We start from the raw sequence: 19,412 nt of genomic DNA, 5'->3' as shown, positions 1-19,412 counted from the left end.
AACAAACGATGGTTAAGGTTTGTACTCGCATCTAACTGAAGACTCTAAACTGACAATCAAGCTTAATATACCACAGGTTATCAAAGTCTTGAAGAGACAAAAACTTCTACCTGGCCACTGCACTCGTAAGCTGACTGCAAGGTTCTCAATCATTTTTTCCTCAAATTCAGTTAAGTGTTAAATACTCTAGTGCAGATTAAAGTAACACGCATTGGTACCAAAGACAGTGTCTGTAAATGTATCATGCTTGAAATTCAGAGTTACAGACAAAAAAATTTAAACGCTATCTGCAATTTTTTCCTTAAACAGACAGTAAACAGACCCAAAACTTATCAGTGGTTTACAATGCTAATGTGAAATATTGGACGGTACTGCTGTGTTTATTTGAGCAAAGTGAAGACTGTCTGTTTGTGCAACTGACTTCTTATCTTCTGTCTGCACTGAACTCATGGGCCTTTCCTTACTTTTGTTTTGCCTTCCTCTTTACCCAGTCTTTACCCAGCATTTTCTGCATAGTATTTTAAATGATTTCGATCTCCTAGCAAAAAAAAAAAATCGCAATTATTCAAAAGTAAGAAAATATATATAAAGCCAACGTTACAGCTTCAGATCATAAAACTGATCTCCTATTGAATAAAACATAATTAATTTCCTTTTCTTCAAATCTTATTTGAAATGATCAGAACCGTCTTTCCCTTATTCTGCTTAGCACAAGAACACCAAATTGATCAGATTTTCATGAAATAATAAGATCACTGATTTCTAAATACAGAAATAAAAAAAAAATAGGAATAAAAAAAATCACAAGTCAGGAAAAGTGACCTCTTCAGAGTTCTTGAAATTTTCTTCTGAGTGACTCGCAGACTTACTATGTGCTTTTTTTCTTTTTTTTTTCTTTTTTTTTTAAATTAATACTACATGCTTACTGTTCCTCCTGTTGTTCTTGGCCTTATGTGAAAAAACGTGACACTGAACTTAGAAGTATGAAATCGGATAATTCCAATAATAGTTTCTGAATGACTACAAAATTGATGAAATTTCTCAGCTGGTTCCTTTTAACATAAAAAAAAATCAAAACAAAATAAGCCAAGAATATTCAGCAGAATTCACGACTACACAAAGATCTTGCTCTGTGTAAAAGGAGTTGGGCTGCGATTAACAGCCTTCTCTCTGCTAACCAGTTCATCCAGCTTAAGAGTCTACCACAAATATTATCTGAGGTAGACGCAGTAAGCTCTATTAGGCTTATTTTTAATTTTGTGAGCACAAAGGAATCATCGCTGTAATTCAAATGGTTTGTTAAAAAAAATACAAAAAGAATTATTATTTAAACAGCGTAAACTTATTTCTAGTTTTAACATCCTTATCCAAAAAAAAAAAAAAAAAAAAAAAGAAGAAATTTCAGTGATTTTCACTTCTTGTTTTTCATTCTGTCATTACAGTGTATTACTGATCTTGGCAACAGTATTTTCTGCTTACATTAAAGTCAAGTTCTGTTAACGTGAAGGCAACAGGAGTATTTCCTAGACAGAACTCTTAAGTAAAGATTCCAGGAGTGCATTTAAATGCTGAAATGCATATCTAAATCAGTAAACTGAGTAATTCCATGGTTTTTTGTTTTATTTTTTTGAATTAGGTGAGAATCACAACAGCTTCTCTCTGATCACTGCATCAGATACAGATAATACAAAAGGAACAAATGGCAAAGAGTTCTATGCAATGCCTAACATCGTCAATCAGCCTCTACCACAAATCACGTCTATTACATTTGCATTTCATTCTGAACTTGTCTATTGTCCTCACTTTAAAACAAGAGAACTTGAATAGTTCATAGGTTGTGCAAGCAGAATTTTAACTACTTTAACTACTTTACTATTACATTTGTAGAAGACATGATGAGGTGATTCCAATGTCCATTGTTGAAAATCTACCTCCTACTATTACTTTCATTGCATATTTCATGCCTGAATATATTTACTGCAGTAGAATACAGATTAAAATAAAATTACTGTGGAAGAGAAAACTACAAACATACAGGAGTTGGGCTTAGTGATCCTTATGGGTCCATTCCAAGCTTGGGATATTCTGCGATTCTATGATTCTGTAATCTTCTAGTACAACAAAAAGCATAAACCACCCTTGGTGCCTGTGAATTGTTTCAAGAGTGATTCAAGTGCAAAAAGCTGCCAATAATTTTGCACCTGAGTTATTCTACCATACTATTGTATGGTACATAAACAGTATGTTTGGAGGAGACTAACCTAATCTGCGCTGCTCAGTACTAAAAGCGCATCATCAGTTTGGCGAACTACTCACTAACCAGTATCATCATCACTTTTCACATAGCTTTACATACCTCAAAATCACAGAGCAGATCCTGGAAGGCAGTGGAATTTGGAATAATGGAGGTCTCATGCCCGCTGTCAACAGTTCCCACCAAGGAAAAAGTCAGATGGAGTATGTGACTGTTCAGAAGGGATCGTTTCTTCTTTAACAGCATCGCCAGCAACTAGAATGAATAAACAGATAAGGAACCCTATGACAATGCAGGCATGCCATCTAAGAATAACAAAGCCTTCATGCCTTTTAAGAAGGCGCATAAAGTACCTCTAGTACTTGAGAGTTTTGATGAACAAGCTTGAAAAAGGCATTACTGTTGATTAAAAACAAAAACAGAAAGAAAAAACCAAACAAGAGTGTACCTAGCATGTCCTTCAACTTCTGTTCTAAATGGTAGAGGGTAGTAAGTAGTAAGTCAGTCACAGTCTACATCAGGCTAAATGGAATCAAATGTTTCAAGATAACTATACTGATCTCTGGCATTAAAAAGTTTGTAAATATGCAGCCCAAACCAGTGGCACATTTTCAGTTTCAATAAAATAATATTCATCAGAATCAGAAAATTAATTGGTCACATGAAGATAAATATATAGCTTTTGTTTGTTTTTTTTTTTAAAGTCAAATGATTCTTTTGCATAAGTGATTCTGCTTATTCTATCCCAGTGGAGAATTAAAAAGTTTTGAGCTTGAAAATGACCAATGTCACCAATTATGAAGTCTACGCAATCATCTCAAAATAATAATCCTAGGAGCCTGCTTTTTTGGTTCCCATCATGTTCAAGTCGTCTCTTGCTGGTAGACCACTGATATAGAAGCTGCTATGTCTGTAGCAATGGGCTCATGTTAACAGCATTAAGTGCCATTTATGTTTGCAGCAACAGGCTCATGTTAATAGGGTTAAGTCACATAAGTTGTGCTCTTCCTTGCTTTATTAAGGAAGACGTTTCAGCAGAACAATTCAATTGGCAGATCTGCTTAGAAAAATTTTCCACTTTGCTCTTTAGAAGCTATCCAACTAACCAGTCCCTATTAAACAGCCAAGAGCTTGGTAAACCCAAGAGCATAAACTAAGGCCACTGCAACACAACAAGGAATTCCCATGGGAATTGCTAGCAGAGACACTGAAATTGAACAAATCCAGTCTGTTTTAAGGTATTTCTTACATACCTGGTAACCTCTGATTCTTTCCATTTCTTTGCTGGCTAGTGGATTGCTTTTTACCACACAGACTAAAGCCTTCACAGCTGCATACAGTCCCTCTACATCTGATGCCATGGCCACAAGTCCTAGAATAGCAGCAGCTCCACCAATGTACTGCAGAGTAGTGGCAACAGGCTTGGGGACAAATGTTCTTACTCCTGAGCAAAGGCAGTGAAAATAAATTAATTAAAATCAAGTCTTATAGGAAATCACTGTGAAATCATGTAAGTAATCTGCAATTTAGTACTGCTTGATTTACTAAAAGAATATCACCAGGAGCATTTTGACACCTCAGAAGAGGAAGTGATGGAAGTTTTGGACTGGAAAATAGTTAATGAACTAAACACAAATAAGTATTACCATGTGAATGTGAAAAAAGCATTCCATCCCACTAAAACAAAAAAGATTTCAATACAATATAAAAATGTAAAATAAATTTAATCATGCACCATAAACATCACATTGATCAATACCTGATTCATATTCTGGCACTAAGTTCTTATCAACAATTCATTAATGATATTTAAACTTCATAATTCCCAATTACTCAACTCACCCAAATATCCTATCAAAGCTGCACCAATGGAGCGTGCAGGTCCATTCAAGTGCCCTGCTGAGTTATGTAGCAGCTTCACAGGTGTGGCATTTTCATGAGAAGAAATTGCAAGCTTTAGAAAATGAGGGAAGGAAAAAAAAAAGAGGCTCAGAAGGTTTTAACCGTTTTTACAAGAGTCTGAACGTAACCTGTGTATTTTTCTCCTGTGATAGAGTAATACAAAACAAAACTAAACTACACCACAGTCATTAGGACATCCACTAGTGTAGTCTCCAGAATTTAGGGGCGATTAATCTAACATAAAAACAAGATCCCAATATATGGTTCTCTGTATAAAGAATTTTCTTAAAGTAAATAACATAAACCAGTATTCAGATGTTCAAATGCACAGTCAGATAACTATGCTACCAGAGTTGTTCATCTGCAACAGCATAAGTATTTCTCAACTATATCATCTTAATTGTTTTTCTACATGATTACAACTACTATCTACATTAAAAAGCAAAAATACCTCCATATGAAGGCAACCTACATAGCTATTGGTAATTTCAAGAACAGGAATAAAATCTATAGTTCCCCCCCCCCCTTTTTTTTTTTTAAACATTGAAGTAATTACAGGCAACTCTTCTGATAAGTTATTGTTCCCAGTTCCTATGAGCAAACTATCTTGAAAAGTCATACAAATAAACTCATCTTCCAATGTACCTGCTTGGCAATTGCTTTACTATCCAGTTTGTTGTAAACCTTTCTTATTTTTGCCACTGTAAAAGAAGAAACTGAGAGTGCATAGAGACCAAAGGAGACCTTCTCTTCTGGTACTAATGATACTGGACATGGGTTATTTCCTTCACACTTGGAATCTTTGCCTAAAAACAGAATGAAAAAAGCACTGGTTTTCTCTTCAGTATTAACAGTAAAATATTGAAATCACACTAGAGGATATGCATTGGAAGAGAGCTTCTACAGACACATGAGATTTGATATTGCTTTTACATATTTTTCACAACACAGTCAAAACTAGATTGATGGCCTATAAGTCTACTGATGGCATAAAAATCTGCTATTTAACAAAGGACAAAATATAACAAACATTTTCTTTCAACATCTACTTAATGACAACAGGTAGCCCATGGCCTGGACCTGTAATAAAAGATGCAGTTCTTCTTATTCTCAATTTCTGAAAAGTAACATTACTCCTGTTCTCAGTTTGTACCCAGCCTAAGACCTGTTCACTTTCATTTCAATTTAAAGAAAAATGTGTTTGATCCATCTTTATGTGTGGCAACAGGCTCTAAACAACATCTTGCTAAGATAACTACTTTAGAACATGGTACAAGAGATGCATGACTAATTAAAAAGCAAAAGGCTCAGGCACTGAAGAGAAGATCTATTCCAACCTTTCACTTTTTTTTTAACCTTTGCTCCCATATTGGAGGCTTCTTGGAAGGCACTGCAAACAGGAGTGACAGCTGTCTACAGCGTTCAGAGGAATTATGCAGAACATAGCACCTGAAAGCTTTGCAGAAATTTTCTTGTACATCATCAATCCAAGTCAAAAGGTGAATCTAGCAACAATGAAATATATTGATGTAATTGAAAAATCGTGTGTTTTGTTTACCTAACACTGAAATAAATGACAAGCTTGGCATCAACATAATTTTTCAATAAGAATCACATCTCTGTTGAGTCTCACTTGAGAGAATTTTGGATGTCTCAGTTTCCTCATAAATGAAATTACTTGTGAAATTGTCTGCTCACAGAGATGCCCTGAGAACACTCCTCCACTCCCACACACAAAGAAAGGAATCTATTCTACTGAACAAATTGCTCTTTGAGAGCTCCTCCCAAGGCCTGAAGAGTATCAGATCTTTCTCGCTTAAACGCAGGACAAATTCTCAGAAGATGGCAACCCTGATTACCAAAATGAGAGACAGAACTTCTGATGTAAGCACAGCACAGTTAAATGGCAGGTCAGATAGAATTTCCTCTGAAAGAACAACAGTAGGAGATTGCAAGAACTCATCCCTTCTCCAGGAGTCTCACAAATAACCATTGCATTAAGGAAAAGCAATCTTTTTGGGTAGAGAGGCCAAGAAAAAAGCCTTCAGTAAGGAACTCCATAATGTACCCTATATAAGACTCTTCAGAGTTTGGCACAATGCATGTATTGCAAACAGCTTTGACCCAAACAGAAACACATACTCTGTTCTGGAGCACAATGAATGGAGAAAAGCTTATGTAGGAGAAATATGTTGCTGGACAAAGCCAACATGTTAAGAAATGAACTCTCTTTCTTAAACCACTGTAGGATTCCAGGTGAATACGGACTTAGCATAAAGGCAGAAAAAAATTTAATTCTTGGAACTTAAAAATTGTAATAGAATTACTCAGATTTTTTTCCCTGTACATGTTTTCAGACTATCTGCTGCATCACAGTCCCTCCTGTCTGACCTCCCCCTGCTGCCCCTTGGTTGATCTATTAATGTTTATAACAATTCCATTTCAAGATAGGTATGTTTAAAAGCTATCAACACAATAGCTGACACTTGTGTTTACAGTGCCTTCAAAGAAGGATATTCCTATGAACAGCTTCTCCTCTCTGCTACTGCCTATTTTCTTTTTCACACATTTTCTGCCACTGGATTCAACTAACTCAGACATCTTACTGACTACCATTTGAATTACTTACACGGTACATATACTGCTTGAAAGCTTCCAACATAATTTGGTCCCAGCTCATAAATGGTGCTAACTCCTGGGGCAGGCAGAACTTCCTCCAAGAAGTGCGTAGGGCCCAAGCGCCACACCAAGGATGAGAGCTGGCGCTGCGCAGGTGGTGTGCCGATATAGGCATAGACAGTGCTGACTACAGGAGGATTGGCAGAACCAGAGCCACTGGGACTGCTATGAATATAGTGAAGCTGTAAGGGAGAAAGGTACAGTGAAGTTACTGAGAACATCCAGGTACAGTGAAAAGAAAATGGATACTTTAGAAATTTAGGGAAGCATTCTGCAAAATGAGGGACACAGCAATTGATATATATGTAACATGCCGTATTCTGACATTATGTGGTGAAAGTGAAAAGCATTACCCAGAAGGTAAATGCAAAGATCAGAAGTCTGGTGGTTTTCAAATGACCAGGGTGTTCAGAGAAATACAGGATGAAAACACATTGAGTTCTGTAGTTAAAAATGCAGAAGAGTGAGGTTGTATCTTGCCTCTAAAAACATAGTGCTTCATGACTGCCACTGTTTTTTTTTTTCCAAAATCAGTAAGACTACCTCATAATCTTGTGTCCTTCTTCAATTTATTAAAATAAGCCTCTGATACTCACACCATTTTATGCTGAAGTGGATGCATAATCAACTCAAATTGATAAGTTTGTTAGACAACAGTAAACAAATGTATGGATATCATGCTGCCACATATATAACAGTAGTAACAATCTTGCAGGCATTTTCCTCCTATAGTGTAAAAATTCTAAGACCAGCTAGTCTTATGTAGTCTTATGTAGTCACGTATGGTCAAATATAATCAGCACATCAAGGCAACTGGCATAATAAGTTACTACAATGCTCTTTGCAGAAGCAGTAAACACAAAATTTAAAAGCTAGAATATCCTTCTACCTATAGCAGTACACTAAGCTAACTGATTTGCACCTCACAGTGCAATTAGCTTACTCCCTCTTTAACAACCATGCCTGCCAGGTGCCAAATACTCTTTCATTATCTTTTATTATCAGTTATAGGTGAGGACAGGGTCCCAAGTGTTCTTCCATGTTCTCTGGATTTGGTCTACTAGTTTGTTCTAGCTGTTAAGAAAACACTGACAACTACATGTATGTCATCCACGGTCAACTGGCAACGTTTAGCTAACACTTGACAAGGGCTACTTCTTGGGGTGGCAAGATGGCTGGAAAAAGAGAAACCTGGATAAATGTGAAAATCTGGCTTTTTCTGTAATGTTGGTAATGTTCAAAAATTAGACTCTACTAAATGGTCGTGGAATAAGTCATCTTTATCATTTTGTAGTTCTTCTAATCTAGTCACACTTGCCTCACACGCAGTGCACCACGCCTGCTTCTCTTCAGTACTGCTATTGCTCGTCCATAAGAAAACACTCATTATCTTCCCCTTAACAGAACTGAGGCTGGAAGCTACACACAGAGCAAAGATCTCTTTGCAAGGCTCCTCTTATTTTTTTATGCATATACATAAACAGAGAGAAAGAGATCACTCCACCCAATAAAAGTGATTATTTCAAGATTTATTTCAATAAAAGTGATTATTTCAAGATTCATTTTACCTTAACAGTGTTAACAAGCTGTCCATCAAGGTACAGTGCTGCTGTACTATTCTTCAGCATGCCTTTACTCATGACCAGAACCAGGTGATGCCACTGGCCTTCTGCAATGAGCTCACCGCAGCGAAAACGGGCACAACAAGGAAGAATTTCATAAAACGATGACTCTTCACTAAAATCATCAACTGAAAGGAAAGTGCCAGTTAGAGGGCAACAGGAATAATGTTATTAGCTTGGTTTTTATGTCATCAGAAAACGCAAAGATCTATAGTGACACGTTAAAGACAGAATTTCAGAAAACGTAAAGTAACTCATACAATGTTAGTTGTATTTTAGGTTAAGTAATACAATTAACAAGATCAAAATGTTTTAAATATTTCTTTCAAAATTCCAAGTACAAGAACTAAATGAATTAATTAATTTTTGAAGTACTCAAAGCACATTTCACAGTTGAACAGACTGAACTTCTACAAGCACTTGCATATAAGCCAATGAGAAGTTTTGTTGCTATCAATAATGTGTATCTGTTCTTCTGGCCCTAAAAATCCCCTAAGAAAATTCTCAGGATAATTTTAGAATGTTGAAAATTACATTCCACTTCTCTCCTTCTCTCTTCCCATTACTAACGTTCTCAGGTTTCTCTCTAAAACTTCAAAGCTACTTTTTAATCTAACACACACCTTAGAAAGATATCCATACCTCTCATACTTCCTCCCTTTTCTAAGGTCTACAGTGTGACTGTGCTGCAGCATGGTCCTCCTCAGAGGACATAAGGGAACCTGTACTCTGAGGCCTGGAGCATCTCTCTCCTCCTGCTCCAATCTTCATCTCCAAAGGGTTCTTTTTCACAACCATTTTTTCTTACTCTTTACTCCACACAAGCCTTCTCCCTTTCTTAGTTATCTGTCTTCAACGTATGCTGCTGCCTTCAGTTCTCAATAAATATTCTGCCTTCAGTTCTACATAAATTTTTTTTATTATTGATAATTTTACTTTTTCTAAAACGCATCCTTTGATTTCACACTAGAAAGCATGAGCAGTTTGCAGTACTCAGGTTCATTAGTTTCTCCATCTGAACCACCAAAATCTCCCACTCTCTACTTGAAAGCCCAAAAAAGAAAAAAAGACAAAGTTTGAAAATTCTACACTAGAGAGCATTTCAACTGAAAGCAGGAGTGTTTCAGATCTCTCGTCATTCTTCCAGTGTTGAAGGAAAAGAAACTAATCCTCTCACTTCAATATCAGCGTATACAGAGAGAACACTACTGTCTTTAGAAATAGCACAAGGAAAAGGATAAAAGCAGAGTTCTTAGAACTAACTTCCAGATACAAAAGTAATCTTTCCTCAACTTCTTTTTCTCCAGCCAAACACCTCAAAGTGCAACTCTCAACCACAAAAAGAATCCCTAAAGCACTCAGTTTATTCTCACAACAAATGATCAATCCCACACACTGGCAGGCCAGCTATCTCTGTTCTTCAGACCTGCTCAGGACTTGACTGCACACCATCAACTACTATAAGCCATCATAAGGCAGCAGATCACCAAAGGAAAGTATCCCATTCACTTAAAAAGGAATCTTTGTAGGCAGAGACAATCAAATCCTCTCTGTCAAAGCCTCTTCAAACCCAACATCTTCTAAAGAGTTAGATAAGAGCTTACAAACTAAAAATGTATAATTTATTGCTCCAGTGCAGGCCAAAGCAATTACTATGAGCATAAGCTCAGGCTTTTTCAGTCTGGAGAAGAGAAGGTTCTAAGGAGGTGCCAGGCCTTCCAGTAATTAAAAGACAGACTAAAAACAAGAGGGAGGTAGACATTTTACACGGGCAGATAGTGACAGGACAATGGGGAACCGTTTTAAGCTCAAAGAGGGGATATTTAGATTAAATGTTAGGTGGTAATTCTTTACTCAGAGGCACCAGAAGAGGTTGCCCATAGAAGTTGTGGATGCCCCATCCCTGGAGGTGTTCAAGGCCAGACTGGATGGGCCTTGGGCAGCCTGATCTGGCGGATGGCAACCCTGCCCACAGCAGGGGGTTGGACACAGATGGGCTTTAAAGTTCCTTCCAACCATTCCTTGACTATAAGTATTCAGCTTTCCAGGTTATAAAAAGCTGCTACTATCTTTCTAATTTAAGAGCTTTAGTTCTAGCCCTGTACAACAAGTCTCCAGCTCTCAAGTTAGGTTTTAACATCTTTTTCTTTGAGCTTCTACTTAGAGAAAATAGGAAACTATGCAGATGTTTATTTATCATGAAGGTAAAGAATATTCTATGATGGTCTGCTTATGTTTTTGGAAATAATTACAATTGTGAAGAAAAAAAAAAATTAGTGCTTCTTATTCAAAATAGAACAGAATGGGACAGAAGACATCAGACTGTGCTGGTTTGGTAAAGTACTAAGCCTGAAATGCACAGAAGGCTGCTCCTCTGCCCTCTGCTCATCTTCAGTCATTGGCCTGAACTGAACAGTTGTCTTGGAAGCTTTAAAGAAGGATAAAGCAGGAGACAGGAAATGGCTGAACCTGAGGCTTCCAACCACAGTGACAGCTCTCCCAAGCAAATTCAGCAGCCTCATCAGCTTTACTTTGCTTTTTATAGCACTTACTGTAATTCCTCTCTTGATCTCAGATGCCAAATGCACCAACAAATACTTTCTGCAACCTGATCTCATCATTAAAACATAAAGGAAATGACTGACTGCCTTCAACTAGCCAGACAGCAAAGCTGGTGAAGCTCTAAGTTCAGTCACATGCAATTCCTACATATAAGACATTTGTCTAGTCTAGATCCAGACAATCATAACATTGTCAGGATTATCAGACAACACAACTCTTACCATAATTTTGAAGTAATTCTTCTTTAGTTGAAACAATTAGTGACCGGTCTTTTGCTGAGAGGACAATGGCAAGGCACACATAGTGCTGCTCCGAGGAGTTTGCGCGCCGCACTACAGTAAGAAGTCTGACAGGATGGTTATTAGGAGGAGTACTAAAATGTTCAATGCAAAACCAAGTTGAGTAGCTTAAACCGGATGGTGGTGGGAAAAATCTTTCACCTAAGAACAAAAAGGAAAACTCATTATATAGTTGGAATAGCCTCTACTTAGTACATTTACATGTTCCTATCCCATTTTTTTCCCCAAATGCTCAGTTCCTCAGCTGATACTAGTTATGCCTTTGTGAACTTTGATGCTGCTATTCCCACTTCCGACAGAAGCCTGCAGAAAAGTCACATCAAGCTAGCTCAGAGGGACTTCTTTCAAAATCAGGCAAAGCAACAATTGCACACTATTCTTACCCTAGATACAAAAATTAATTTTAAAGATGTGCTTGTTCAGAATGCTCGAGCTTCAGTTTCCTAGACAAAAGAGGGGATCTAAGAGGGAGTTAATATCACTATAGGATACATTTTCCACAGGTATGACTGAGTTAGATCCATCCAGTGTTCCTTGCCAAAGATCTCTCTGCCAGATACACTCAACGCTTCCCCCCCTCCCTGCTACCCACAGGTTCTCCCACAGAACAACAAAAAGCTCACAGAGTTCAATTGCTGACACTAATCTCATCTTACTGCAGCAAAACTTGTGCTTTTTCTTTTCTTTTCTTTCTTTTTTTTTTTTTCTTTTTTTAATTAATACTTAAGACTTATTTTGATCAACAGACCACGTTCAGTTAGCCCCGCAACATATCAGGTCACTGTAGGCTGAATAGCTTGCAGTGAGCAAATATATGGGATGGAAAGCAATTTAGATGGGACTTTTACAACTATATTTGGTAACTAAATCAATAATACATTCAGGGAACAATTCAGCTGAAGTAAGCAACAAGGATGGCCCTACAATCCATCTCATGGTTCCTATCCTCTGGCCACTTAACACTGGTACCTGCATTTGTTCTTAACACATAATTTTATGTTCTCTTGAAAGCCTTGTATTTTGAAGCAATTACACATTTGCATTTTGTATAGCTTTTCTTTGCCTTAGGAGCAAAAAGTAACAGCAACATAAAAGACACAAAGTTCTCAATAGTGAACGTGCAATATCCAACACCATAACATTACTTCATACCTGAACATCATCAGATAAAAAATACTGTTAACAATAATACCCAGGTACTTACCAGTTCCAATTCCACTGACAACTGCACCATCAATAAGTCCTGTCGTGACAGCATTATTGGTGGGTGCATTGTGGGGAGCCAAACTTGGCAAGAACAGACAGCTGTTAAACAGAAAATCAGCATCACACTAGTGTATATGAAATCCAGGATAATCAGAGCTCACATACAACCTAGAAAAATACATCACAAGTGTATCATCACTCTCTATTAATGCATGTATTTCTGAAAGGTGGAAAATAATTAAGATTTCTCCTTGAGAGGTTAAACTATCTTTAGCACAGAGACCTTTGGCACTCTACATTTTTGGTGCAAATACACAGAGACTTATGCTCATGTTGCTCCACAGCATAATCTGTTCCCTTAAGGATGACCATAACTCTCTTCACACCCTTTGAGATACTCTGCACTCTCTGACAGACTTATCAGCTGAACATTCCAAGGATCTGGTAAACACCTGGTATGGTGTTCTTTTTCTAAGTATGCACACCTCGCAGTGAGGTCATATCTCACAGAACTGGATACAGATGGTCTTTACAAGATGCTATGAACACAATGGGAACAGGAATCAGGAGCACAGTTCCAGGCACCACAACATTTTAAGAACTCAGACAACTTTGCTGCTCGGCCTACCCATGGTAAAGGGAATCCCATAGGATTTCAGCTGCCAGTGTACACTGATGGGCAAGACACTTCGCCTCTATTATTAAGACAAAAAGTCACCACTTTCTTGCTATTTACCCTCAATTTGTGTAGTCACAGCTATCTTCCCCTTGGTTACAGTTCTTATTATTTACTTCTTCCTTCATTCTGAAAATGTTATTTGCAGGGAAATCCCCTATTGTTAATGGTGTTAGAAGCATTGCAGGTGTCCACAAACTGACTATTAAATCCACTGTGTTCATGAACCACCATGGGCACTTTGAAACAGGCCAAAATATGTTTACATCTTTTAATTGTATGGCAGTCCTATAAGTGACCCAATGAAATTACAAGGGTCTGTTATGTGGGTTACTTCTGACTGTGTTAGCAGCACCTACCAATCTCCTGGACTAATCACAATGGCAACTCATTTTGCTAGCCTATTTTCATTTGTTCTTAGCAGAAAATGTTTTCCTCTTCAGGGGGGACACAGAAGAGAGCTTTGAGCAACATTTGTTTTCCAAGACAAATGAGTCCCTAACTAACCTAGATATAAAGGTTAGATGTCAAACAGATACATCTCTGCTTCACAAAGCTCTAAAAGGAACACAAAGCAATGGGAGATCTGAAACACAGGCTGGGCTGCACTCTCCCACCAGTCATCCCAAACAAACTAGAACTTCAGTGCTCATATGAAAGTGTCTCTCTCCAATGCCACAGTGTCAAGAAAAAGACCTAAGCACAGTAAATGTAAATATTATGTTTGGAAAGAAAATGACAAACGAAACAATTCTCGTTAGGTTGTACTGCTTTTGCCTTCATAAAATTGTGGAAAAGTCCTGGCATACAGATCATTTTTATCTTTTCCCTAAATTACTTTGAAACCAGACTTAACTAAGGAAGTTGAAGAGGTACAGATCTCATGAATATTTCTCACATCTTTCAGCTTCACAGCAGTTGTCAGTGTTACTTGTTTGTGTCACTGAAAATCTTTCAAATAAAATCTTTTTTCTAGTCAACATATTGGAGCTTTTAACCAAGCTTCTAGGCAATTCTGAACAACCACTTATCAGTTAAGGCTTCCCATAATCAACTGATTTAAACATACCTTCCAACACTGTGCTCTTTGGGCATTTCAGCCCATTTTCAGTCCGTCTGTGGTCTACAGGCAGTTAAGGGATACCTTTTTTATACTCCTGGCCTGCATTATGACAGCAATTTTAGATATTTAACCCTTAATACAGGACAAAACAAGTATTTTCATTTTTTTCTATTCCATTGTGGCAAATATTGGTATTAAATACATGCTGAGAAGGGCGTCACATTTTAATCCTCCAAACAGCCACACTAGATCACAGTAGATGATCTTTACTTAGCAGTATTAAATGTTAGTTAAGAAAAAAAAAAAAGCAGGAGATGATGGCACTATGTTCCAAAAAACTGAAGGAATTAATTGCTGTATTTAGGCTCCATCTCCAGTTAATTATCAACCTTTTCCAGTTATTTGGACTACACATAGTTTCCTACTTTACTTATGTTTCTGCCTTGCCTATTTCCTCACTTTCAAGTTCTTCAGCAACTTTAAGCAGGTTTCAGAGTATTTGGGTGGTTCAAAAGTCACATGGAATTCTAGCAACAGCTGTTTTTCTGCAGGAGTATGACAGCATCCCTTTGTTATAGAAGGCCCATGAAATCCAGATCCAACAGAGTACTGTTAACACTGTGATACATGTGGACTTGCACTTTTACACATGGCAAGCATTAGCTTCAAGTCAATGACAGAATGGACATCTGCGGCATAAAGCACTACTTTCTTTTCTTTAAAGGATTCATCCATTCATTTCCAGGCTGCAAATAGTCCATTGGAAATTTCAATAATTCCTTTGAAAGAAGAAAGTAACAGAACACAGAAAGCATTGTGCCCTATGCTTTTTGAGAGCACTATGGTACCTTACCCGAACCCTTCAAGAGATGTGTCAAATTCGATGAAGGCAGGAGTGACTGATGAGCCGTGAAGCCTGATATCATGGGGTGTTGTCATGGACACCAAGCACTTCACTCTCGTCAGGGGGACTGTGCTTCCTTCAGCTGGTTTGAGCAGGCTCCGACTGATCCGGTAGTGGCTATCTTCATGCAAACTGAAGACGCTGTCTGAACCCAGACCTTCCATTGAGGTAACCATGCTATCTGCATTGAGAAATCAATACAAAATACAGTATTGCAAAAAGAAGGCATTTTCGGGCTTTTTATTGGGTCTTTCCAGAGCAACAGCTGAATGACCAACGACTGCCCACAAATTCAGCCTCTCTATTAGAAGATCAAGTGTTGGAAAGCACTGCTCTCTCATTAGAATCATAGAATCATTAGGGTTGGAAAAGACCTCTAGGATCATCCAGTCCAATCCCAACCCATCTCTACCATGCCCACTAACCACATCCCTCAGTGACGTATCTCCACAGTTCTTGAACACCTCCAGAAACAGTGACTCCACCACCTCCCTGGGCCACCTGTTCCAAAGCCTAACCACCGTTGTCTAACATCCAGCCAAATTATATAAGCATTCAGCTTATATAATTCAGCTGAGGCAAACTGACTAACATCTTCGCAAGATGGCACAGAGATTTGGCAGTGCTATCAGAAACTGAGTGAACAACCCATCTCATTATCTCACACCAGCAAATGCTCCTTTCACATAACTCAGGAACATTCCTATTATATGGTTTAGCAGACAGGAAAGAAACTGCTTGATCTTATTCAGATGTAATAAATGCTTAGATTAGCAATAAATAAGATGCTAGTAAGATGCTAATAAGATGCTCTAAACTAAAAGCCTCAGAACTCAAAATAAGCAGAGAACCTCAGATTTGCTCAGAGATTGAATGTAGCAACCTGCAGCATACCCACAAGGTAGTTTTACCTTCTCTTTCTTAGTTTAGTAATTTCTCAAATTCATCTTTTCAGTTTTCACCGTTTATTCTTACCCCATCCTTTAATAATACCCTATTAAACATAAATAAATAAAAGAATTCAATGCTGGCCAAGAGAAATGGTTACTCTTTCCCAGTGCACACAGTCTGATGACATAACACAAATAGAATAGAATGCAATTACTTAATCTCGTATCTCTGAAATAAAAATGAAAGATGAGAGTTTTGTAGACACTGGAGAGAAGGTATTTAATGCTTGTAACTTAACACCATCCAGGATACTTTTTAGTTCCTTTTAAATAACTCAAGCATTAAGATGTGAACAATGCTTTACAACGCCCTGTTTGATGACTGAATCAACATCCAGAAATAAATATCACAGGCTTTGGAAACTCACCAACAACAGGTTTCTACTACCACCCACTGAGACTTCCCTGTACTACGTGTTTGGCTGTTCCCAGGCTCTACAACTGTTGAATAATACGAGAGACAGGGGCACGTGTGGAAGAGAGGCTCAGATCAGCTGGAGAAATCCTCCGATATTAAATTCAAACAACCATTACAGACATTCAGCACAGTTCACCAGGCCGATTTATTAAATAGCTGGAAAACATATGCAAGTGTTCTAGTGTGAAAATTATAGCTGATGGGCTATTGCTGTATGAGGCATTCTCTCAGATAGATAGAACACAAAGCAATAATGAATGTTTTCACAGAGCCTGTATGTATGTATATCTACAACCTAACAATATCAAGTAAGTATTCTGACTTAGGTACAGCAATTTCATCTGCCATCTTCCTGAATCCATGGGAGAGACTACACAGATGTAATGACATGATGTGAACCTTGAAGTATGTAAGTTGCTCTGATAGTAACACCTCTTATTTATTTCCACAGAAAATACAGCAGATATAAGGAGCACAATAACTGTAAGTGATAAAGCAAATTCTGAGGTACAGAACACAATTTTTTAACATAGTTATTACCATTAGCCACACACTTTTGCTAGTGACAAACAAGAACCTGTATGCTGTGCTCATCACATCTGCAGCAGTAAAGGTAGCCTACCGTTTCACTGCTGCTATGATGGCATTGTTGCTAGGAAAGTGTTGCTCACACAGTCCAACTTCCACCGTGTTAATGTCCACAAATGTTCCACAAGCACAGATGAATGTCAGCGGGTACAATTTCTACCGTACAGAGGAATTCAGTTCCACACCTTTGCTTCATACACCCTTCTATGTCAGATGCCATTTGATCAGATTGCCCCTCTGCTGCTGCAATCTGTCTCACGGCAACAAAATGTAACAATATTGGCAGGAAGGTTCAACCTCTACTGCCATTACACCAACATCTGCCTCTGACATTATGGGCTAACATAATAAAATAGATGGCATTACTTTCAGAGCAGCCCTCATATCTGAGAATATTTTTCCTTTTACTGTTAATCAGCTACAACCTTAGCATCCACTAAAAACCTGAAAGCGAGCTAGTATCAAAGAATGGCAGAATGTTAAGGTTGGAACATCCCTCTGAAGGTCATTTGCTCTAGCGAGGGACATTCACAGCAGGGTAACCAGGCTGACGTCCGTGTGGTTTTCAAGACCTTCAAGAGACTCCAAAATCTCTGAGCAACCTGTACCAGGGCTCCATCACCCAGACAATAAAGATGTTTTGTATTTAATTGCTACTATTTGTAAGTTTAGAAATGTTTATTTCATACACATCTAGTGATGTAATTAAATACCGTGTTCCCTCTTTTTTCCAGTTAAATTGTCCTGATGATTCCACATTCATACAATGTTGGGGCAAAGTTATTTCTTTCTGCATGTTTATGTACAAATATTTACATAAATATGCAGTCGAAGGATATGAAGTAAAGTGATCTTTACACAAACTTCTGGTACCTCAGCACTTACTTCTCATTTCTGGTTCAAAACTCAACGAGCTGGGTTTGTGCACGCGGTACTGCTTCAACAGCTTTTTGTCCCAAGCTCCGCAATTCAGAGGATTTCCCAAGCGTAAAAATTCCCTAGGAAAGAAGACAAAAAAGAATTTGAGGATCATATTCAAGTTTTTATCCCATAGAAACATAGAAAGGCTTGGGTTGAAAAGGACCACAAAATCATCTGTTTCAACTCTGTTGAAACACAACACAAAATCATCTGTTTCCAATTTCAGGAAGGTGCAGAGTCTGCTCAAAGCCACATCCAACCTGGCCTTGAATGCCTCCAGGGATGGGGTACCCACGACCTCACTGGGCAGCCTGCTCCAGTGTGTCACCACCCCCTGAGCAAAAAACTTCTTCCTAATACATAACTAAACCTTGCCTGTCTCAGTTTAAATCCATTCCCCCTTGTCCTATCAGTAACCACCCATGTAAACAGTCATAGCCCTCCTGTTTGTATGCTTTCCTCAAGTACTGGAAGGCCACAAACGAGGTCTCCCTGGAGCCTTCTCTTCTCCAAGCAATTTAAGTATATTTTTAACAAAAATACTGAACAAAATACAGAATGATTACACATGATTGATTTGAAACTTCAAACTTTAAAGACACACTATCAAAAGGCAATGTTATTTCAACTAATCAAAAAGGCTTTAATAAAGCAGACAACTTCTTGGCAATAAGGCCACTACATTCTTAGGAGAGAGGATCGGTATCCCTGCTGCATACTCAAAAAACTGAGCTCACCTAGAAACCACAGGCTCACATGAGAAAGCCATCTCTGCATTTTCATCCATCTGTTCAGTTATAATAGGACAGCTTCAGAGCTACTAACATCTGTGCTCATAGATATTGATTGTATCTGTAGCTACAGCTACGTTATCAATATCTATGGCTTGGGGATGCTCAAGTCCCTGTGATGACAAGTGTGCACACTGCAGTGATTTCCAGTAATTCCAGATGCCATCAAAGGGAAGCAGCAAACTGTCCTGGTTCTATCTCAGCCACTTACCTACCCTAAGAGGATTATAACATCAAATTCCTCACGTAGGTGAGATCCAGCAAGAAACTCAAAAGCATGACACAGCTGTGTGGGTATCAACAAATGGTTCCAAACATGCACACAATAAACTTTTCAACCTTCCTTTTCTAGCATCAGCACAGAAATATACGCAAATATTCATGCACTAACGTACAGGAAGCTGAACTTTTTGAAGTTATGCTTCACAAAAATTTAGTAAATTCTCAACAGAAAGTCACTTCCTTTATTTATCCTTTCTATCTGTTCTCAGAATGAGTTACTGCAGAATTGGTCCAGACCAAGGCCAGGCAATGCTACCAAAGTTGAAGAAGAGGGCAATCAGCCCCACTCTTTCTA

At 38.1% G+C, this 19,412-nt stretch overlaps 1 protein-coding gene across 1 annotated transcript in view; it reads right to left on the bottom strand.

Moving 5' to 3' along the window:
* Nucleotides 1-19,412, bottom strand: part of WDFY3 (WD repeat and FYVE domain containing 3) — a gene marked incomplete at both ends in the record, with an annotated part of 103,616 nt that overhangs the window by 44,650 nt on the left and 39,554 nt on the right. Inside the window, 10 exons of the mRNA XM_079534714.1 lie at nt 2,357-2,509; nt 3,508-3,698; nt 4,097-4,208; nt 4,802-4,962; nt 6,786-7,017; nt 8,404-8,585; nt 11,241-11,459; nt 12,523-12,623; nt 15,117-15,348; nt 18,009-18,121. Of these exons, the coding sequence (XP_079390840.1) occupies nt 2,357-2,509; nt 3,508-3,698; nt 4,097-4,208; nt 4,802-4,962; nt 6,786-7,017; nt 8,404-8,585; nt 11,241-11,459; nt 12,523-12,623; nt 15,117-15,348; nt 18,009-18,121 (1,696 nt within the window). The remainder of the gene's footprint in view (nt 1-2,356; nt 2,510-3,507; nt 3,699-4,096; nt 4,209-4,801; nt 4,963-6,785; nt 7,018-8,403; nt 8,586-11,240; nt 11,460-12,522; nt 12,624-15,116; nt 15,349-18,008; nt 18,122-19,412) is intronic.

This window comes from Tetrao urogallus (assembly GCF_951394365.1).
Source record: "Tetrao urogallus genome assembly, chromosome: 4".
Classification (NCBI taxonomy): Eukaryota; Metazoa; Chordata; class Aves; order Galliformes; family Phasianidae; genus Tetrao; species Tetrao urogallus.
Note: the sequence above shows the minus strand (reverse complement) of the source record. Positions and strands in the feature narration are given on the sequence as shown.